The 23,531-nt window shown below is 44.0% G+C and overlaps 1 protein-coding gene across 1 annotated transcript in view; it reads right to left on the reverse strand.

The window, feature by feature from the left end:
* LOC126547253 (uncharacterized) overlaps positions 1-23,531 on the reverse strand; it is a 70,903-nt gene that overhangs the window by 38,741 nt on the left and 8,631 nt on the right. The window contains exons 3-7 of the mRNA XM_050195207.3: positions 22,049-22,228; positions 21,177-21,299; positions 4,104-4,259; positions 3,391-3,423; positions 3,156-3,279 (exon numbers count right to left, since the gene is read on the reverse strand). Of these exons, the coding sequence (XP_050051164.1) occupies positions 3,156-3,279; positions 3,391-3,423; positions 4,104-4,259; positions 21,177-21,299; positions 22,049-22,228 (616 nt within the window). The remainder of the gene's footprint in view (positions 1-3,155; positions 3,280-3,390; positions 3,424-4,103; positions 4,260-21,176; positions 21,300-22,048; positions 22,229-23,531) is intronic.

Below are 23,531 nucleotides of genomic sequence, written 5' to 3' on the forward strand. Positions count from 1 at the left end.
ATTATTTATCGTTTCTTTATTTCATTTATTAAGCACAAGCAATTTCCCCTATGTTGTCCTTGGTGTCAGTGTTTGTTGGCTTCTTATGATACGAGTAATTAAAACGCCCAGTGTGACAGCGGTATAACAATGCAGATTGAGAATCAATGCAATGCTGGAGCGAAATGAGAGAAAAATTAAGAGGTATGCAGCCTCACTGCAGTGACTGGGCAACAAGATTTATCCTGCTGCATTTTTTTCTTGGGTGTCTTGCATGATATGCAACATTGTGGACCAACATTGTAGGCCAACTACAGCACACACACTTACATCTTTGCTTGGCCTGCAGTACCTATGGTACATGCCAAAAAACGTCTACAGACTCAAATTACTCTAGCAGTCATCAAACTTTCAGCCACCATTCCTTTAACCCACTTACCAGCTACTTGGAACTCTCTGGAGCATGAACATTTAACAAAAGCACTTGCAGAAAACCAAATCTTATCCTTGACCTATAGCTAACATGCTACATTTAAATCTGCCCACCCAATGTTTAGGTGTAATTTGGCCAATCGTAAACAGTATGATCAATGCAAAGTGGAAAACATAGATTCACAAATGGTTATGCATGTTTGGGTTGAATGGCTATTCTGATAGGTGTCAATTATAAATGGCAAGTCCCTTGGGCAGTCTGCATGGACTTCCTTAAACTCTCAAAAGTCTACACAATAAAGTTTAAGAAACACTATTATTGAGTTACGCTACGAGGCACTACCTTATCTAAGTGCAGTTTCGCACTTCAGAAAGCGAAATGCTTTAAAAATATTCACATTTAGGGGCAATTCACTCTTGCAGATGCTTTACTAAATGTACAGCTCTACTTATAAGGTATATCAAAATTGAATATCTAATTTACACATTGCAGACACGCCAACTTGCAAAAAATTGGCTTGCCAAACTTATAAGTGAAAATGCTCCTTAAAAAAAAAAAAACTTTTTTCACCTAGGACTGAAATTTTGGTTGTTAGCAGAGTTCTAGATGTTGATTGTAAAATTGCAATCAGTTTTATTACAGCTGTAGTAGCTCAGAGTTCAAACATCACATAGTTTAAATAGTTTTTTGTGTGTGTGTGGTCACATTTTAGCTTAGAATTTTTCACGGAGCATTGTGCCTTAACTTATTTTGCACCACATAAACGCTAGAATGTCGAGAACTCTAAAATATGTGCATAACACACATTTCCAACAAAAGATCACCAGAATCACGTATTTTACATTCCCTGTATCAGCATTTCAAATATTTTGTTGAAAAATATTGCAAGTGGTATCAGTATGTTTATATATATATATATATATATATATATATATATATATATATATATATATATATATATATATATATATATCAGTACTCTACGTTGTCTCAAAAGGCTCTGTGCAAAATTTTCTTAAAGGGACTGACGACTGGCCAGAACGTGTTGCGAGACATTGCTGGAAATGAAACTACCGTGATTTATACCGATATAGTCCAGCGCACTGTTTGCGATTTAAGTAGGAATTCTAATCTTAAATTGCCCAAGAGTCTCAAAAACCAGTAAGTTGCGTGGTCTGGCAGTGATATCTTAGTACTCCGGATGCAGTGTATGAGATTACTTCACCCAAGTTGGCTGTTATTAAATACAGCGTACGTATTGCTTAGAATTGCAGTTCATATATTATTAGACACTTGCCCTTTATTGTATGCATATTACGAAGTGAAGCAAGTCCACGCTAACGAGCGGCACACGTCTCACAATGCATGGCGATGCACATGCTGTTGTAACCGTGAGAGTTTGCAAGTACCCAGAGTTGTGTGGTCTGTCTCCGTGCGAGATACAAGATGCCAACGACTAGTGTCGCAAACGGGTGCCAGCACGACATTACCCCACGCGTGGCTATGGCAGCACGCTGAACTGGATATCACAGGTAAAAGCCTAGTTTAACTTTTGAGAACTTGGCTCGGCTAAGAAAAACTCAACTGGTTAATGATCAAAGCAGTTTGGCAGGAAACCACGAAAACATGTAGCTATTATTGTAGAAATAACAACCCTTTGGAAAACATGAATCGTAGGAACACAGGCTTGATAAACAAATTAGTATTTTTCACAGCTACAGCTGCACTTGTCTGCCTCCCACCAATGTCAGTGTACAATTGCCATCTCCCTCACCTATCACTGTTTACAGTCAAGTTTCCAGTGAATGACTACATCCTCACTGAAGATCAAATTCTGACGAACAATGTTCCACGGTGTTTTCCACGTTATCACTTCATGATTAGACACTGGCCAGTAACCTTTCCATTGCACTAAAAAATATGGGTACCATGAAAATTGGTTGTCAGTCCCTTAAATGATCAGTCACTTATAAGAGCACAAAGGTTTGTACACACATGAAAACTGCATGAGAATGAAAATTGAGAAAAAGAATTTGAAAGTGACTTAAATGGCCAGGAGAGAAGCTGATAACACACTACCAAAAGAACAATTTTTCTGTATTTCCCAACGGAAATACAAAGCTTGAAGGTGTCTAGTCTAGGAGATTGAGGCTTGCTCTATCTCTCTGCATGTACTGCAATGGCATACAACACCAAAGAGCACAAACACACATGAGAATGAAAATTGAGAAAAAGAATTTGAAAGTGACTTAAATGGCCAGGAGAGAAGCTGATAACACACTACCAAAAGAACAATTTTTCTGTATTTCCCAACGGAAATACAAAGCTTGAAGGTGTCTAGTCTAGGAGATTGAGGCTTGCTCTATCTCTCTGCATGTACTGCAATGGCATACAACACCAAAGAGCACAGAGGCAGGCGTTCAGAGATAGCAGACAAGACTAAATTTGCAGTTTTAAGAACCACAGCAAGAGATTCACATTGATCTTTCACTAATTTCTTGTAGGAATTAAGTCTTGCTTTTTGAGGACATAGAAGTTAAATGACCAAGAATAACTTCACAAGTAACTCAAAACTGAGAAATCTCTCAAAGCCTCAATTTTTGAGGTCTATCTTTCCTTAAAATTAGTAGCAACATGTCTGCGCACGCTAACTTGCACTTTCCACCTTGTTCACACAAATAAAATAAAATGTTTAGCCTGGTTACAAGTACAAAATCTTTAAAAAATTGTCCAAGGAGCTTACAATTTCTCGCCCAATTTGACATTCGTTCGCACACTGACAATGTCGGGGGACAGGTCCTTCACTTCCTCAACAGCGCAGCCTTTTGGGAGATTGCCCACATACAGGAACAACTTGTCGTATTCATCTGCAAACAAGATGGAAAGTGGCCACCTGTACAGACTCATTGCTACAAGGAAACGCGGCTGCTGCTCGGTTTCTTTTGGGGAAGCGATGTGCAAACCAACAATGTCCTTACCTACGTCCATGAGCAGTGACCTTGGAATGCCATCTAGATAAAGCAGAAGAGGAGGTTTACATCAGCTACTGCCGAAATTTTGCACTGAACTACATTGAATGGGTGTAGCGCACACCCAAACTTTTCATTTTAATTGACAATGCACATTGCTTCAAGATTATGCATCCCCATATTGCCTGCCTTGCTCCACCACTTCAAAATGAAAACATTCCACTTACTTAACATTAAGACTCGATGCTTTAATACGCTACCAAACATATATACTGCATCCACAGTATGGCAGCATGTTGCAAGCATTCTGAATGCTTCCCATCCCAATCACACCAGCTTTGCAGAACTCAGATTATCATAACAAGGTCAAGCTTCCAGTATCCCAATGCAGAGGACAACGCTCTGCTACAAGCACAGTAACATAGCTGAATTTACAGGCTCCTTGCCTTCAGCCATTCATGCAAGTTTGTGGGGAACGACACATAGTGAATCACATAACGTAGTTATTTTTATTAAAAAAAGTGGGACTGCAATGAATAAAAGAGAACAAAATCAATGAGGAGGGAATCGGTAATACATCAATCTCTACAATCACAATGGTTAAAAAATGTGGGTGCGACATTGGTGTGTATGTGTGTTGCATGACTGCCACAAGCGTGTCACCCGTGTGGCCCCCATGACCCATGTTACTGATCAATATTATGGCCGACTGGACCGTGCACCTCCTTGCTTGGCTTTCTTGCTTGTCTGCTCTGTGGGCCCCTCATCTGCTTTACGTTTGGCCTGCGGTGCTTTGGATAGCTTCTTGACCTTGATGGTTACTTCCTCCTCTTCCTCCTCATCTTCGTCGTCGTCGTCGTCGTCGTCATCATCCTCCTCTGTAAGGCAATGCCACAGGCATTTCATTATTTTGGCAGGAACTAGGACTTCCACACACATACTGCAATATAATAGTGAGACTTCTCAATACCATAACTTAGGTGAAATAGCTCACCAATGCATTTGTTAAAGTCTCGCCTTTGAATGGCCCATTGTTGCAGCTGCCAATGCCAGCCATCAGTTTGTCTTCCATTTGTATTTTAAAATTATTCCACTCAATATTTTCATGGAGAAAACCCATGAAAACCATGGAGCAAATAATGAGTGTGCAAATACAGTTAACATTCCATTTCTTGGACTTCCTAAGGACCACGAAAACTTTCAAAAAATGCATGCCTTTTACAGCTCCCGAAGGCTCAAATCACAACAGGCATGTCCGAAATAGCTCTGAAGGCCTGCCAGTCATTAATAAGGCTTATCGGTGCTCCTACTGTAACAAGAGACAGCGGGTGCATGAGTATGTAATTAAGGAATGCATACTGTGTCCTGTGATAGTGGCCTTTTTCTACTCTTTGTATGCATCACCCCAATACATTGCATATGCTTGACCACGTAACACCGCTGTATTGAGGCACTGACTTTTGGGAACATGCATTATATAACTAGACTTGCTGTGCTTTCCATGCTTAAGTGCCATCGGCAAGGATGACAAAGGCAGAGTCACTGCCATTGTTGACAGTGGCAAATCCTTTCAATAAACAACATGGCTTCGAACAGCAGGAAGCTTGGCAGCAAACATCTGAGCAGCTAGGCGTAGCATTGCCACAGTGGACATGGCTGCCAGCATATCAGCATACGAGTGCTGCTTCGAGGCTACAAAATAATCGAAATGGTGGTGGTGGTCACTTCAATTAATGCTGTTTTGGACCTGCAGTCATTACAAAAAGTTTGGAAAATTGAACTGCAAAGGGTTTCAGCACTCGAAATTTCAAATTCCCTTATACACTGGCTCCATGGGCTATGTGGCGGTGCCCCGAAAGCATACGAAAATTTGCTGGCTGTATGTTAGACTGAATCGAATAGTGTCAGAAGCGAATTGAATCAAACATTGAATACCTTTCAAAGAGCGAACTGTTGTTTTTACCATTAGTATAAAACGATCTTCACAACCTAGTGTATTCACTGCACAAATGGAGCCCTCGAAGCAAATAATCAGTTTTTTCACAATACTCGGCACTCATTGGCAAGTGCAAATGATCCCCAGTTTAGTCAGAAAAGTCTGGCTCTCTAGTGATGAGGCATGCTTCCCTATATAACATTTAGTGATTTAGTACATCTGCTATATGGGTGCCAGAATTAAATTCTTCGCACTTTTCCTTGAATGCACACAGTTGACAACTTTAAATATTTGAAACTTCCAAAAGATATTTGTGTTATTCTCATCCAACGCGACGCCCAGCTTAATTCTTGCAAATGGATAGATACAAAGCCCCATTACATTTTCCAAGGTTCGCTAAAACTAGGCTAATAAAAGCTCAGCTACCAAAAAAAAAAAACAAAGTGGGCAGAATAATTAGCATCTTTACTTCAACTCTCCAATGATGAAACTTCCTTGATCTGACAATCCAAGAGATACTATGAAATAACCGCAGCAGATTATGCCTTTCTGGGCACTATAAGCCAGTAGAAAACTGATCGGAATAGTTGAAAATCTTGTTATTTCATAGAACCGAAAAAAAAAAAAAAAGAATGTAGAGGATTGGAACGATATAGTGGGTCGTCCTCTTCAGCGCTTTTGCTCGTGAATGCCGCTTGCGCTCCAAGTCAGTGCTCTGCCTAGACTGCCGCCGCTGCGCTGCTCCTAGTCCAATCAAACGAACACCTTAACATTTGGTGAACAGTTCTGTACCCTCAAACCTCCCACCCTGGAACTTCGATCCCACTATCCTGGCATCAACCATACCTCAGGACGCCTCCCAGCAAACACTTTCTCTTGCACCAACCGCGTGTCCTGTTGTACCTCGTCACTGCAACCCTGCCATCTTATCTGGTGCAGCCGACACCGATGTGGAAGACTGGCTCACCACATGCGTCAGGGTCAGCGCGCCTAACAGGTGGGATGAACCAGCCAAACTGAACAATGTGCTGTTCTACCTCACGGGTGTTGCCAGCCTATAGTATATCAACAACGAAGCAGATTTCCCAACTTGGTCTGCCTTCAAGACCACCCTTGTCGACGTATTCGGTCGCCCCGCTGTTTGTAAGCTGCGTGCCAAGCAGCGTTTGCGGGTGTGCTCTCAGCAGCCGGGTGAACCATTCACCAGTTACAGTGAAGACATCCTGGACCAATGCAAGAAAGTGAACTCGACCATGGCGGAGTCTGAGCGGATCAGTCATGTACTGAAAGGTATCGAAGACTTCAACATGTTGCTCACCAAGAATCCTTGCTTCATGGCCGAAATCATCACATTGTGCCAAAGCTAAGAAGCTATGAATAACCCAAGTGCTGAATTCGTTTATTTATTACCAAGGGTATCAAGAAAAATGCTTACTCCATGAGCACGCTTTTACTTACTGAATGAATCAGCTGGTCCAGTTTGTATTTTGCACGAAAGCAGTGCAGAAGTTGCAATTCTCATTAGCGCTCGCAACAGCCTGGAGTAAGCACGTGCCGACAAGCGTACATCATGTCCGACTACTTGTGTGGTTTGTGTGGTTGAGTGTTTAAATGTTTTAGAAATTAGTGAGAACTGATGGCTACAACACTGATCAGCAACGTTGAGAAAGCCATTCCTATGCAGGCGGGCGCAGCCAAGCGTTAGCAGACGATAGCCGTTGATAGTACTGTATTTACTAGATCGTAACGAGAGTATTTTTCACGATTTTTGTTGCTTGAACTCAACCCTCGTATTACATTCGAATAACAGCAAACTTGATCATTTTAATAGAAATATTCTAAATTCCGCACTCTTTAGCGTTACATTAGCAACCTGTACGTTTACATCAACCGAAAGCAAGAATTACTTTTTGTTTGAATCAAGACCATTTTCGTTATGCTTGTGGCTACTGTTGTGCAAATATACTAATAGCAGTTTCGCATATTACGCAATTCGATGTGCGCTTCGAGAGCAGTTGTGATATTCGTGCTTTTCGAAGTATTGGCAAACTCACGGTCACGAGGTGGTTTATTGCCTAATTATCAATAAGGCAATTATCAATTTTTAAAGTAAAAATAGACTCACACATTGACCAAAACTGCATTAACTATAACGGTGAGAGCTTTCAAATATATTAACTGTCATTTCATTAAAGGGGTGGAGACATCAAAATTTTCATTCATGCGTTTGTTGATTCAAACGTTGCGTCATGCTTCAGGGAGCACGATACACACAGCGGGATTCATATATATCCGATAAATAATTTAATAATAGCATTATTATACCGAGCGATTTCGGTTTCGGTTTCTGGGCTCCGGGGTATGCTATGACGTCACAGAGGAGGAAACGCAACATGGCTTGGTCACGTGGGCCACAAAAAATAGTGACGTAAAACTATGCTGCGTCGTCTGCTCGTGCATACGCGTTGCCAGCAGATGTCAACAACTGGCGATTCGAAGTGCATGTCGAGATTATTATAATTATTGCGAAGAGCGACAACAACAGTAAGAAAATATTGCGGCTTGTGACAGTCGGTGATTCATTCCGAAGCGCCGTAAGCTTTAGCTTTGAAGTGAACCGGAAAAGGCCTAGCTACGATATTGGCGGCGCCGAACAATCAGAGGCGGTGAAGCTGCCGTCGGTGCCAGAGTGACCACTCCTTGGTTGCTGATTGGCGGCTTCGCCGTGCGGCTGCCGCACAAATGGGTCCCGGGCCCGTCCTCTCTAGGGCAAGGAATCTCGCCGTTCGCGAGCAAAACCGCTGTCGCACGGGGGCCCGTGAACGGCAAAAGACGTGCGACGAGTTTCCATGCCGGTAACGTGGACAGGCCCTCACATTGAGAAAGGCCAAGCGAACGAGAGACCGCTCCGAGCTGCCGAACTATGCGACTATGCGAAGAGAGAAGCGGACAACACGAACGCCGCATATCCTGGTCCCTTTCGGAGTCGGCCAGCTAGTGTTACACTCAAACGTAGGCCCGTCCGCACGGCAACTCGCCACACGCAGTTTGCCGTTCGCGGCCCGCCGTACGGCGTTCGTGTTGTCCACTTCTCTCCTCTGTGTCCGTGCCTGCACGCCTTGCCTCTTCTTTGCATTAAGAAAGGATTTCTATATGCCTGTAGCTCGGTCATAGTGGAGGCTATGCTCGGTCGCTCGGCTCAGCAGGCTCCGTAATCGGCACTTCATCGCTACTCATCATACGTCACGTTTTTGTGCTAGTACGCTATGACGTCAATATTTTCGTTCCTCCTCTGTGACATAGTAACTGCCGCACTAGCGTTGGGTCTCGACTACGAGAAGGAGTTTTTAATGACTTTTTGGAGATGAATTAAAATTATTTTTAAGTGTTTGCAGCGTCCAATACCTCGTTCTGGGTGTCCTTGCATACGGAAGCAGCCTACAACATGCTTTTTATAGCCTCAAAATTTGGTGTCCCAACCCCTTTAACTTTGTTTAATCCCTTCAGTCACGGCATACACGTTTGTAGACGCCGTGACTGCCATCTTTGCCATTTCTGTGCAGTGGTTGCAAGGAATAGACAACAAACATTAAGCTTTGAGTAAACTGAACATTATGCTTTCCTAAAGTACTGTAATTACACAATTGTAAGTCGACCCCCCCCCCCCATTTCACGTGACAGAAAAAAAAAAAAAAAAAAAAGAGCATACCCAAGGGCACATTCGATAAGGAAAATTTATTAGTAACTGACATGGTCACTGGACTACTCGCCTTCACTAGTGCTGCCATCGGCATCGTTGATACAGTCCCACAGCGCGTCGTCGTCCCGCGAAATTACACATTAGGCAAACGACCGCACCACAGCATCTTGTGGAACAGCAGCTCACGCCGAGTGCACCTAACCACACGCAGCCATCAGGGAGGCTCTTTTGACAAATCCGGTTGGCGTAACTTCGCAGTCTTCTGCCGCCAGCCACTCATTGTACTCATGACCGAGCAAGTCCTTAAAAGGCGAAGATCGGGGCTTGTTTCATGGCCATGTCACACTTCAGTGGCAGGGACAGATCACACATTTCAGCGACGTACGCCGCAAGCTTAGCCTACAGCTCCGGAAAGCATCCAGACTTTGGCACGTGGGAAATTTCTCCCTTGCCATCCCAGGTGAAAATTTCGCTTCGCTGCAGTCACCACTCTCGCACCGCCCGTTCAGAAACACTGAACTTGCGGCCCGCTGCGCAGTGATTTGTTTCTTCGGCGTAAAGGATGGCAGCCCTCTTCAACGCTGCTGTGAACGAGTGCCGAATGATTAGTGGGCCTGGAGCACTCATGACGACTGAGGAAGCATAGAAGTAGCATGTAGCCAGCACTCAAGTGGAACGCATCAAACCAATGCCTTTCATCAAACTATAGAGAAAGCTAAGCGAAATAGGAAAAGAAAAACGCGCGAGCGGTGTCTGCTCTTCCATAAACTACCGATACTCCCCGCAAGCGCAGCCGTTCTGAGGGTGCCGCCGCGAATGGAACGCCGGCACTTCCATCAACTATCGACACGCCCCCATGAGTGCTGTGTCACAGCCTCCTATATACTGTGTGGTTGTGTGCACCATAGAGTTTCTCACTATATTACTCTATGGTGTGCACTGTAAAACTCTCAAAAATGTTGAAAAACCCTTCCGAAAAGCAAACAAACACGCGGGATAGTGAAAAGCTATGGGTAGGGCCATAGAGAAAACATAAAATTGTAAATACGTTGTAGCTTCCGTTGGTCTCGCTTTTTTGGTGCTGCCATGTTTTGGTTTCGATTGTAAGTCAACTACCCGGTTGGCGTGTGTTTCGTGTTGAGATTTTCTTCAGATTTCAGACTTCACATTTTCAAATTTTAAAAAAGTGGTCGACTTACAATTATGTAAATACAGTACACATATTTCACTTCCGAGTGAAATGTACCGCTTCAGACAACCGCTGTGGTGAAGGCACTGCCGTCTTTGACGGGATGTTTGAAGTGGGGCATTCTGGTAGTAATTGTGAGAGATCTTTTTTTTTCCTCGTTGTAATGCTTGCACTCAATAATCAACCTGTGCATGTAATTCAAGCGGGTGATTCAGCATTTTTAATGAAACGTAGCATGACTGACTGTACAGTAAATGAATGTTTAATTACTATGTAATTATGATGGGTCACTATATAAAATACACAGAGTCATTCTCCCACTTTGACTTGCTTTCTGTTGAGTCTCCAGCACCTTGGCATAAAATTATGTAAATTTCACACATTTATCGACTGTTGATCATAATTCGTGACAGTAGGGGTTAACAACACTGGTGCCATCTTTGCCAATTTTCATGCCCTGGTTGCCACCACTCTTCAAATCTACACTACAGTCAAATCTCGTTACTATGAACCCCACATTAACGAATTTCTTAAATTTACGAACATCTTAATATCCCTGCCAGATTGCCTATACAGTAAAACCTTGCTAAACCGTATCCACTTAAACAGTAGTTTCGTTTTAAAAAGCAGGAAAGTCAAATTCTCGACTCAGCGGCCATTGAACATAATGCGTTTTGTATCCGCACAAACCGTACCAGCTTATTCCATACGTATGTTAACACGTAGTGATTCTACTCTTCGCCACGCAATCACGGCGGTGCGTTATCGCTATCGGGTGGCCCAGCAGAACAACAAGCCACAGAGATCAGAACAACAGCCTCCAAGCGCCCTGTGCGTTTGCACGTGAAGCCACGTCCACATCATTTCGGCGTCGTGCAAGCTCGCACTCACGTCATGCCGAAGCTCGGATAAAAAAACACCGGACGCTCACCATACAAGAAAAATTGGACCTCATTTGTGCTATCGAATGTGAAACTAAGAAGTTGGCGCTGGCACGCAACAGGGATCTACCGTTGACTACGGTGTGTGGCATTTGGAATGCAAAGAAGTTGCTCGGCGGCGCTACTGCGATCGCAATGGGATGTCGGCTATGAGGTTCGACTTTTCGCCATCGTTGCCTCTGTTCTTGCCGAAATGTTGCCTAACGACAGTGATGAGGACGACACGAGCGACAGCACGGGCGATTCAGGCCCAACAATGGCAGAAGCTGCATGTTAACATTAGCCTCATGAACGCAACATCACAACGAGAACAGCACCCCGCAATGAAAAAGGCACCCCGCGACTTCTGCCGCGTTACGGCGTGCGTGCACGGAGAATATGCAACGCCAACAAGGAATCTGTCATGCGAGTGTTTGTCGAGAAGAGGGACTGGCTGAAAAGCTGGCTCACTGCTTCAGTAAGAGGCCGCTGTCGTCGCTGCTAGGCCGCAGCGGCATCAAACGAAAATAATACCCCTGTCAAGCGGTCAAGTTAAGCGCACTCACGGGGAGTGCCCTTAGGGTCCTTGAGCGATACTTTAGGCTACGCAGTGCTAAACGGGAAAAGAAAGCGCACTCATGCTAAAAAAGATGGCGACAGATTAAAATGTTTTTTGAAGATGTAGATTAAAATTAAAAAGCACTTAATCTATATTTACTCAACAAAAAACGAAAATATTTTTATCATAAGAGTGTTACAAGTCGAGGCCGGCCCGGCCAGGACGAATGCCTAGCCAATCCAGAACAAGATGGCGTACGACGAGGTAGCATTTGATCCGGCTAAAACAGAACATCAGGAAGTTCTGTTCCGATTATTTTGTTAAAAGCTGCTCAACAGCTAGAATAAACTGTGTCCTTTATCTATGCATTAAATTTTGTATCGTTGAAACTACTGGCGGCGAGGCTACACAGTCAACAAGCAAAGTGCATTCGTGAACGCACTCCGACCGGAGTGCACTCTTCTGTGAGTACACTCTATTTGCAACTTTAGATTTGGGAAAGTGCACTTAACTTGCCAGCTTGACAGGGCTATAACACTTGTTGTGTGAAGTGAATAAATACTGCCATGTCTTTGCCCTTTCATCGCACTCTCTCAGAGTTCCGTTTTTGACAGGAAAGTGGCCGATATCATGCTATTTCGGTTAAGCAGTACTACCATTTAGTGCGTCTTACTTTTTCCAAGCTCCAGCCAACTATGGTTTAACGAGGTTTTATTATTTTTTATGTAAAAATACTTCAGAACTACAAATTTCAATGCAACGCATATTTCAGAATAACACACATAGTTTCTTTTCCCCGTTATAATCAAAGAACATCAATATTACGAATTCAGCTAAAAGTAACAGCACCGCCAACTCTCGCGTGAAACAAACCGAGTGCAGTAGCTATCATCACCATGTCACAGTAGCTATCATCATCACAATGTTGAGTGCCAACTGCTTTACCACAAACTTCACCAAGAACTTCACGACAGGCTTGGCGATGTTCGCACAAGATCCAACGATGAATGCAGCTAGCTACAGCGCCAAGAAGAAGCAAGTAGTTTTCAACCGTCGCAACCATTTTGAAAGACAAGGACAAGATTGTCAAGCTTCACCGGGAATCACAACTCGCTCCTAGGAGGAAACGGCTGCGACTGGAAAACTCAAAATGTGGACCAAGCTGTTCTCACGCGGTTCAAAGATGCCAGACTGCAAGACGTCCCCGTCTGCCCAATGCTCCAAGAAAAAGCCCCGCATTTGCCGATGCACTTGAATAACTGGGTTCAACACCAGTGCGGGTTGGCTTTTCAGTTTCCGCCAAAGGAAAGGAACAACTTGGCAGGTAATCTCGGGCGAGAAAAAGGCTCCCGACAAAGAAGGCACGGATTCCTGGCGCAATTATTTCTAGATAGAGGTGGCTGAATCTTGCTCTGAAGACCATATTTTCAACGCGGATGAGACTGCTTGTTTTTATCACCTCCTGCCAGACCGGATGATGCACTTCAAGGGGCAGCAGTGCAAGGGAGGGCAGAAGTCGCATCTTGGCGTGACAGTCCTGTTCTGCTGCAATGCAACAGGCACGAAGAAAATTGACTGCAATCAATATTAGTCAGGCAGTGGAAATGCTCACAGGAGCTTGGTGGAACTTGAAAGAGTCCACCATTAAGCAATTGCTCGCGAAAAGCAGGGCTTGTCAAAGCGCCTGTGCAGCTTTGACCTGGAGATGACCTGGAGGTGACCAACAACAACCCAGGAGACCTGTGGACCGAGGTTGCGCAACTGCTGCGCACTGTCTCTTCCTTCGACGATTACGTGGAGAGCAACAGTGTAGCACTAATGGCGGCGGACCTGACAACCGAAGAGATTGTTAAATGAGTTCACGACATCTCCAGTGAAGATGATGACCCGAAGGAAGACGACTGCTGGTCACCAAACACAGAAGGGATTGTGTCAAACATTGATGTTTTAGTGCACATGAACACAGTCCGCACTTTCATCGCTCGGTGAAATGACATACCCGATGAGGTATTGCGCAAAGTGGAAGATGTAGATGCATTCCCTATTCTGCACGCGCCAGAAGAAAATCACGGATTTTTTCAAATAAAACAGCCCTGAAGTGAGTGAAACATTCTTATTTAAGAGTATGCATGTCTGCACACGTCTACTGCCAAGGTACGCCATTTTATTCCCATGTTTGTCCACTGGTTTATAACCACAGGTTTTTCATTACAACGATATTTCAAAATAACCATTTTTGGCGGTTCCGCATGATTCGTTATATCAAGATTTTACTGTAAACTAGAAAAAGAAGTCTTCAAATTAATATAACTCATTTTAAAGTTTCTCGTAACCTTCATAATTGCTCAGAAACTTATTTGCAAGAAAACTCATGAACATCACTTCAAAACATTTAAACTATAATATTCCGAACGAAAGCGTTAAGAAGAGTGAATGACATCAGCATTATCGAAATGGCAGAAATTTATTCATCGGCAAGATGGACACTAGATGGTACTAGAATATGGTTGAGTGGGACGAGCGGCTGGGCTGGCGCATACTTTCAAGTGAGGCACATGACGACGAAAAATACTGTGACGGCGCTGCGTATCGAGAGTAGATTGGGCGGCATCAACGTCGCACCATTGGAAACTGCTGGCGATTCTGCTCAGAAGGGTCATTTGTACTACTTCTAGCGCTGGTATATGCGTTCAGACTGCTCAAACAGTGTTTATATATGACATGTATTTATGCCTTAGGAATTGACGCCTTTCTCTCTTTTTCATTTCATTTTTTTTAGATGCCGCTCAGTGATTGCACGTGCATTGCAGCTGCAGTGTCTGTGTTCATTCTATTGTTATTGTACGGTTCCCTTTCGAGAACAAAGATTTTTCTGGTTCTTCAAGCAACATGCATCTCTCATTTGTATTTATGCACATATAGTTTTCGATGAGTAGGTCTCGCGAAATGTTGAAGGAAAAACATATGTAAACTTCCTGCTTGCTGCTTCAAACAAAAAACAAATCTGCACATATCTGCCCCATCCGGCGCCCTGTACTCAAATTTACTGGAAGTATTCTTACAGAAAATGAAGAAAAAACTGCAGTGCAACACTACATTTATGCATCTGTCTTCCTCGCATAACAGAAAGCAGAGTAAATGGTAGAGGTTCTTTTATTGGTGTCAGACCTCGGGCGCCGGAAACAGTTTTGCGTAGCCATTATAGTGTTTCAGCCAACTTGCCAGAGTGTGAAAATATGGCAATGCGCTCTAAGAAAATGCAACCAAATGCATGTTGCTCACTTTTGTATGTAGTGCGTCATAGTATTTCTTTGTATTTTCCTTAATTAGGTAATTAGTCAAGATTAGTTAACCAAATTTTGAAGCAACGAAACTACGAAAAAAATTCAAATTAGTTGCAGAGCGGTTTGCAAGATGTCTGTATAAACAGTTTCTGTCTTTTTATCTATTAAGTATTAGTGTTTTTCAGCTTACTGCGGATTCCAGCGAAAAACAAAAAAACACCACGTGACATGCCTGCTTGCGCATCGTGATTGCACTGCTCCGAAGAGTTTCCAGCACAAACAAACATACCACTTAGCCGGGTGTGCTGCCACAGCGTCTGCTTATCACTATCATGAACCACCGCGAGGGAAGCACATCGCTGGCGTAAATCGCACAGCCAACGCCTTTGTCACTGCCCTGTCGCCTTTTAAGCGGCAGCGCGCTCTGCTAGATGCTATGTTCATTTGTGTGCGGACAGTTTGGGAGCGCTGCAATCACGGCGCGCAAGTGGACATGTCACATGGTATATTTTTGAGAAGCCAACAAACACTGACACCAAGGACAACATAGGGGAAATTACTTGTGCTTAATAAATGAAATAAAGTAACGATAAATAATGGAAATTGAAGTGGATGAAAAAACTTGCCACAGGTGGGAACCGAACCCACAACCTTCGCATTTCGCGTGCGATGCTCTACCAATTGAGCTACCGTGGCGGCGTTTCCCCATCCACTTTCTTGGGTATTTATGTGTACTAGTAGAACCCTGGGAGTGTTAGCCAGCGCCACCACTCACAGACCTTGGCGGCGGACGTGGAACGTTCTTTTTGCCGCAGGCGTCACGAGAACATGATCTTTTTGGGTGAAGGCAACTGGTCAATAAACCCACATATGCTACTTGAAGGCATCAGTGTTGCCGGATTCGAGACCCTCGTTATGTAATAAACGAGAAGGAAGCGGGTTAATCGAGGGGCCCGATTTTTATTAGCCATATCATGAGAAGCCAACAAACACTGACACGAAGGACAACACAGGGGAAATTACTTGTGCTTAATAAATGAAATAAAGTAACGATAAATAATGGAAATTAAAGTGAATGAAAAGACTTCTTATGATATGACTAATAAAAATCGGGCCCCTCGGTTAACCCCCTTCCTTCTCGTTTATTACATAACGAGGGTCTCGAATCCGGCAACATTGATGCCTTCAGGTAGCATATGTGGGTTTATTGACCAGTTGCCTTCACCCAAAAAGATCACGTTCTCGTGACGCCTGCGGCAAAAAGGACGATCCACGTCCGGCGCCAAGGTCTGCGAGTGGTGGCGCTGGCTAACACTCCCAGAGTTCTACTAGTGCACATAAATATCCAAAAAAGTGGATGGGGAAACGCCGCCACAGTAGCTCAACTGGTAGAGCATCGCACGCGAAATGCTAAGGTTGTGGGTTCGGTTCCCACCTGTGTCAAGTTGTTTTTTCATTCACTTTAATTTCCATTATTTATTGTTACTTTATTTCATTTATTAAGCACAAGTAATTTCCCCTATGTTGTCCTTGGTGTCAATGTTTGTTGGCTTCTCATGATATGGCTAATAAAAATCGGGCCTCTCGGTTAACCCCCTTTCTTCTCGTTTATGGTATATTTTTGTATTTTGCGGGCATCCGCAGGAAGTTAAAAAACACTAATACTTAATAGATAGAAAGTTGTAGAGCGCTTTGCAAAACATCTGATTAGACAGTTTCTGGTTACCCTAGCATGGATGGAAACAAGCAACTTTTGTAGCGGTTTCTGAAAACTCTCGCGCATCTTACAGGTCCTATTTTTGTTGCAGTTTGTCTGGAGCAAAGGGCAAGCTGCCGTGCACCCAGTTCAGTGGTGCTTCCGTGCTTTGAAAGCAAATTCGTGCAAATTCACCCATCATGGCCACGAGCTCTTATTTGCATGCGCAACAAAACTAATCTTCGTGTGGACTTCATGTGAAATACAGATTCCTTCGTGAAATAAAACCATGCTAGTACAGTACACATGGGCCTCTGTCTTAGGCTTGCAGGGCAGACAACGGTCACCACAATCTAACACTGTACGTACCGTATTTTTGATTCTAACGCGCCCTTGATTTTAACACACACCCGTTTTCCACGACCCAAAAAAGGGGGAAAAGAGCACTCTCAATTGTAAAGCCCACCCATTTGTCGAGACCTAAAAAAAGGGAAGTCCTCTACAGAACCGCGCACCTCATTCTTCCGTACAGAAATACAACATTTGGAAAAAACAAATTTACTCCCAATGCACTAAAGTTGCGATAAATAAAGAAAGTCACAGTTTCACTCGAAAGGCGAAGCATCAATTACGATAGCAAATTAGTAGACAGCTATAAGAAAGGTAAGGATAGTAGTTTTATCGGCCGTATAAACTTTTAAACATTTGCTTACTAGCTAGATTAATAACCACGGTGTCATGCACGCACGAGCAAACATGAACATGTCTCACTCAATGACCGCGCTAACTCTTTATGAAAACGCTGGAGCGAGGAAGTGCAGAAGCAGGAGTGGGAGAATTGACCTTTGTGCGGCTTCTCGCTTCAACGCGAACGAAGCGAGAACACAGCGCAGTGCGCCTACAAGCGTAGACTTGTCTCCGTCGCAGATCGCTTTCAAGATAAGGGCCGCGCAGCCGCACCATACGTAGCAGCTGTCGGTGTAGAACACCTCTCTCGTTTGCGTCAGTCCCGCACGCAAGTTTCGGGAACTCCGAATGCCCGTGATGCGGCCTGATTTCCGTCCGTCTCCACACACAGGATCGCTTTCCTTTTAATTGCAGCATCGTGATAAACTCTGCATGTCTTTGCAGTTGGCACTTCCATACTGATAGAAGAAACACAAAACGAGAAGACAGACGGTGCACTAACCTAACCCAGAAGAAGCATTGCCTAAGCACACGTACTGCAGCATATGGAGGAAGCTAGGCTCGAAGCACATACGAGGCGGCCATTTTGATATGCCGATGGCGATATGGTAACACAAATTTAGGGTTAATTAAGCTCGATTTAACGCGCACGCAATTTTTGGGCCCGTTTTACCAGAAAACAGGTTCGCGTTAGATTCGAGTAAATACAATTCAAATTTGTGGAATACAGTTAAACCTTGATATAACGAAGCTGTACTTGCAGTGAAGAACTTCATTAAATCAAGAATTTCATTAATTTGAGATTTACAGTTTCAGCACCAAAAACTTCAAATTCACGGGCATTCCTGGAGGATAGTATCTTGTTAGTAAGCACTTATAAACGAATTGCATGAAGGTCGGGTCATAACAATGTAGTTATGAGCGCTAGTGCGTGTGGTGCAGATCGCGCAGAGACTGGTGCATCAATGTGGCTCACATCGTCCGAGATTTGTATGTCAGTACCGTACATCCTGGACACCATGGCTGACCATGCTTAGTGCCCGCAACCAGCACCCAGAAATTAACCCTTTGAAGGTTTTCGCCGTACATGTACGGCGGCGGTTTTCTGTCCCGCAAGGTATTTGCCGTACGGGTACGGTTCCGACCCTCCGTTTGAAATTTCGCGCCATAATGACGATGCGTGCTCACCGGGAGGTGCTGCCACCTCTTAGCACTTATAAGATGCGTTTGAAATTGGTGCTACCTTCTTGGGGAGATAAACAGAACTGACTGCTAGCTTCAGCGCGTCGCTCAGACTGCAGCAACGCCCCTTTGGCGGTTTCGGTTTCGCCGCGTGATCGCAACGAAGGCGTGCGAAACGTAATTTTTTTCTTTGTCGGCACTCTCTTGCAGGGCAGTGGAAGTTGATTTCTATCTTTATTGGCGCCGCTCTTAGCTTGTTTATCAGCGCCGCTCACCAGGTATTCTCGCTCTCTGTGGCAATGCGCTTACGCGAGAGGGTGCCTCAGACCTCTGCCCAAGGCAGCCGCACGCAGAGATGTCATGTGTGCGCCAACACAACTCCTCGCTCCGAGAGAAAAGACACGCATTTTAGGTGTGCAGACTGCGATAAGGCGCTGTGCGTAGACCCGTGTTTCAAGGAGTACCACGCTTGGAAATACTATTGAACATTTTGCAGTTCTGAGTGATGCCGACACCAAAATACTGTTCCTAATTATTTTTTACTATTTATTCCTGACTTTATACATTTTGTACATTCAAGATCTGCAATAAAGTAATTTGACCACCTGGGAAAGTTTTTTTCAAAATAATTCGACCCTCAAAGGGTTAAGAACAAAAGGCTAAGAAAATATGGATGTCAGTCTCGAGCAAAAAAAAAAAAAAAAAAGAGAAAATTAGTTTCACTAGAAAGGCAGAGCACTGATGACAAGAGCGAAAAGACAACTACATGAAGTAAGGTTCGTAGTTTTATTGGTGGCGCGCGCTCAGAGAAACATCAACAAGATCTCACTCGATGACTGCCAAGCCACTGACACAACACAAGGGAACGCTTCGCACCATGTCTCGCAAACTTGAGATTACGCAATTGCCAACACTAGATTTTAAAAATTTAAATATGGGGTTTCACGTGCCAAAACTACTTTCTGATTATGAGGCACGCCGTAGTGGAGGACTCCGCAAATTTTGATCACCTGGGGTCCTTTAACGTGCACCTAAATCTAAGTATACAGGTGTTTTCGCATTTCGCCTCCATCGAAATGCGGCCGATGTTGCCGGGATTCGATCCCGCAACCTCGTGCTCAGCAGCCCAACAAAATAGCCACTGAGCAACCACGACGGGTGCCAACACTAGATGTGCGGGAACTCAAGGCACATCAAGGCACCAAATGTCTCGACTCAACCTTTGCACTTGCCGCAGTGAGATTACGTCCAAGTTAAGGCATGCGGCCCGCGCATGGATGCGCGTAAGAAGGTGCGAGCACCAAGAGAAGGCAGATGACGCCGTGTTCTTGCCCCCCTCCTCCCTCTCCCCTAAGTGCGCGCTTGATCGCATTACTACGCATTCACTCCCTTCCCACCCCTTTTTTGCGCAGATGTAATCGTCAACTCCCGTATTTCTCCGGTGCTCCGTGGCTTCCACGAATTGTTTACAAAGGCTACAAATAGCACAGCGGTGTTTCCTACCTACCGCACCTCGGTGCGCACGCTTTGACAGCGTTTTTGCCACTCCAACGTTTCATGCGGAAGGACACTTCAAATAACTTTTGGCTAGGCCAACATTCTTATAATGTTTTGGTAGATTTATTAGCCATACAGGCTTTCAGGTACATGCTTGAAATGGCCAAAAATTCCGTTAAATCGAAAGCGTGTCGCGAAACTACTTTGTTAAATCGCGAAAACAAATACATGGTTTTTAATGCAACTACGATCGGGAAATCAAAATAGTTCGTTACATTAAGAATTTCATTAAATTGAGGTTCTTTATATCGAAGTTTGACTAATGATTTGCATGCATCAGTGTCAGTAGGCAAATTTTTTTTGCAAGCTTGCCTGGTTTAACTTGAGCACATGTTCTGCGCATGCTCTCGCTCCGTGAGCTGAATGGCGACGATGTTCGCTGCAAGGCAAGCATTTCGATGCTGGCATCGCCACTTCCGAGACGTGGTGTTGGGGCACACGTCTTCATAGCCGAGCTATTAGTAGTGCAATTTAGACGGTCACAATAGCCAACAATATCTTTCTGAACTGAGGTGCAAATGGTAATTGCAATTTTGACTATGGTAAGCTGCATATGTGGAGTGGCAACAAATGTGGAGACTGACCAATTTTGGGCACTTGCCATCTTCTCTTTCGCCAAAAGACAAAAAAAAAAGAAACAATACCTTGGAACAGGCTTTTTACACAAATGTAGCAAGTTGTAGCATGTTTAGCCTGTTGGCACAGTTTGGCACAATTTGAGCAGCAACCATACCACTAAGCATAGAATACACTGTAAGCACATGCTATACTGATGGACAGGTCATTTATTTTTGCATGTTACGAGAATATCTTTTCCTTTTGAACACACACTCTACGGTATGTCAAGTTGTGACCACACAGACAGCAGCTTTTTTTTGCAGTCAAAGTGATTGGCGAAAAACCCGGCGAGCCGTCTGCCAAGACTTCACGAGATGCCGATGGCAACGCTCCACAGAGCAATGCTACAGGCTCCCATGTTCCTGCTAGGAGTGGCTGCACCTGTACATTACTTTTCCCATCCTGCAGAGCATCAATTCTGCATATACAATGGCCAGAGAATACAAAACAAAATCAGTAGCTCTCACCATCTTCCAGGTCACTCTCATCGTCTTCATCATCATCATCCTCGCTCCCTTCTTCTAAAGAAACTTGTTTTGCTGCATTCTTTTGCTTGGCTTTGGCCTTTCCAGCTGCCACCAACTGAGGCACTGCAGTGCAACATATCACTAGTCAGAATTCACCCAACAGAGTATGTAGGCACATAAAAGTAAGCTGCAGAGCATTGTTTCACCTTTATGGACAAGAGTAAGGTATCTGATTGGGCTAGTATATAGTGGGCTCATTGGAGGAAACAGTAGAAGAGAACAGTAAAAAAGAAAGGATAGTGAAACAGCTATATGAACTTTCATTACAGGTCTTGGTGCAGGCAAAGTGTAGATTCACTGCAAGAGCTACCATGTATATTTACAGTAGCCAACCTACCAGCCTGAAGAGAATTTCAAGCGATCACTTTTTTTACAATGTCAATATCACAAAAAGCTTATGAATACACTTTTCCTCACAGTCTTAGTCTGGAGCTTCTTGCCTACATGCACACTTTCAACAAACTGGCAGTGGTTGCCAGCTGGTCACACTAGCGTGCTTGCTTGAGAAAGCTGACTCACACAATGACCACTTGCATACCTTAGTGGCAGGGTACGCAAGTTTCAACATTTTTCATGACTGTCATCTGACCCATGAGAGCTTTACTATATTAGGAAGCAGGTCAACTACAAAAAATTATGAACTGCTGTCAAGCTGACCAAGATGCTTTGTTTTCAGCCTAAGAAGCCAAATGTCTTGAATTTTGCACCTTTGTGCATGGCCATGATATTCAGTTATGACTTCATGCCCCACACATGTTGTTTAAAAACTTACTGTGCAGATTCCCAAAGCTTTGGAGCCAAGAAACACTTACCTTCATCGTCATCTTCACCACTTAGGCCCTCACTGTCATCTAGCTCATCATCATCAAGGCTGTCTTCATCCAGTTCATCATCCTCATCGTCAACATCTTCATCATCTACCTCAAGGTCATCCTCTTCAGAGTCTGCCTCAGGTGCTGGGATCTTCGGCTTCTTGTTTGGCATTGTGGAAACTGCAGAATAAAAAGCACAATAAGCCAGGAGTACCAGTCACCAGATGTACTTGTAGCCAAAAAAATGCATTACCGTTTCTACTGAAATATACTTGTGACAATACATATTTGACACTCAAACCTTGAGAGCCGTCTATGTTTTACAACATCTATGCATCCAACAACATTCCACCCTTGAATTAGTGCAAATGGTCAAATCCCACGTAGCCTCCTGCTGATTTTTTCACTACACTGAGGAACTCTATAAAGCAAGGGTTTGTACAGAACATTTTCAAATTTTAAGAATACCAAAATCTAATACAAGAAAGGTGAAAATTTTTACTTCCCTACATAAACCTTCAAATATTCACATCTCCATTTTAGCCATAGTTTCTTCTTCTACAGACACTACTTACACCTCCTTTTCTTTGGCTCTTTGACGAAAGCTCTTTGCCTCAGCCAAGAAGCATGTCAAGCACCCTCACAAAAATAATTATTCTGCATTTTATTTACCTCTCCAAATTTCTCAAACTCAAATGATTTCTTGCTGTTCCTGACAGCACTTTCCTGTTTGCGATACTCCTAAGCATTCACTGCATAACTGTCTTGCCTGCTGCACTAAAGCATAACTGTCTTGCCTGCTGCACTAAACACTACTTCCATTATAACAACATTCAACAGCATATGAATGTCTATGATATTTGGATGCTGAACGCCGGATGAAAATACATGCTAACAAACTTTCTGCACAACGCTGATTGGTTTAGCAGTTTTGCTACCACAGTCGCGCGACTAATCGAGTGGCGAGGGATTGGTCCAGAATAGTCGCTTTTTGAGAAAAGCGGCCATGTGTGCAAGGTACTTCGACCAAGACGACTGAGCTGCTGCAGCAAGTGCTTCGCCGGAGCAGACGCCTCGCAGTCGCTTTGTGACCAACTTGGTAGCGAGACCGCTGTCAGTAGCTGGTGTGAATGAGCATTAAGGGTAGCGAACACCTCATTCTTGCCCTCGACCTCAAAAGGGCTTTGGATAACATCTCACATGAGGCTATACTCGACAAACTCAATGTCATAGGGTGCGGTGAGCAAATATTTGCCTATGTCAAGTCCTTCCTCACTAACCGACCAGCCACAATAGGCATTGGACAGACCCGGTCAGATCCTATAGACATATCTAACAAAGGAACCCCTCAAGAAGCAATAACACCACTCCTATTTAATGGCGTTTTTCACTGGTTGATCTGGAGCGGCCGCCGAAATCATCGAGCGAGCGCTCGGGTTTCACAAATCCAAATCGGCCAGCGGAGCGCAAAAATGCTCCGCGG

The sequence above is a fragment of the Dermacentor andersoni genome, chromosome 1, assembly GCF_023375885.2.
Source record: "Dermacentor andersoni chromosome 1, qqDerAnde1_hic_scaffold, whole genome shotgun sequence".
NCBI lineage: Eukaryota > Metazoa > Arthropoda > Arachnida > Ixodida > Ixodidae > Dermacentor > Dermacentor andersoni.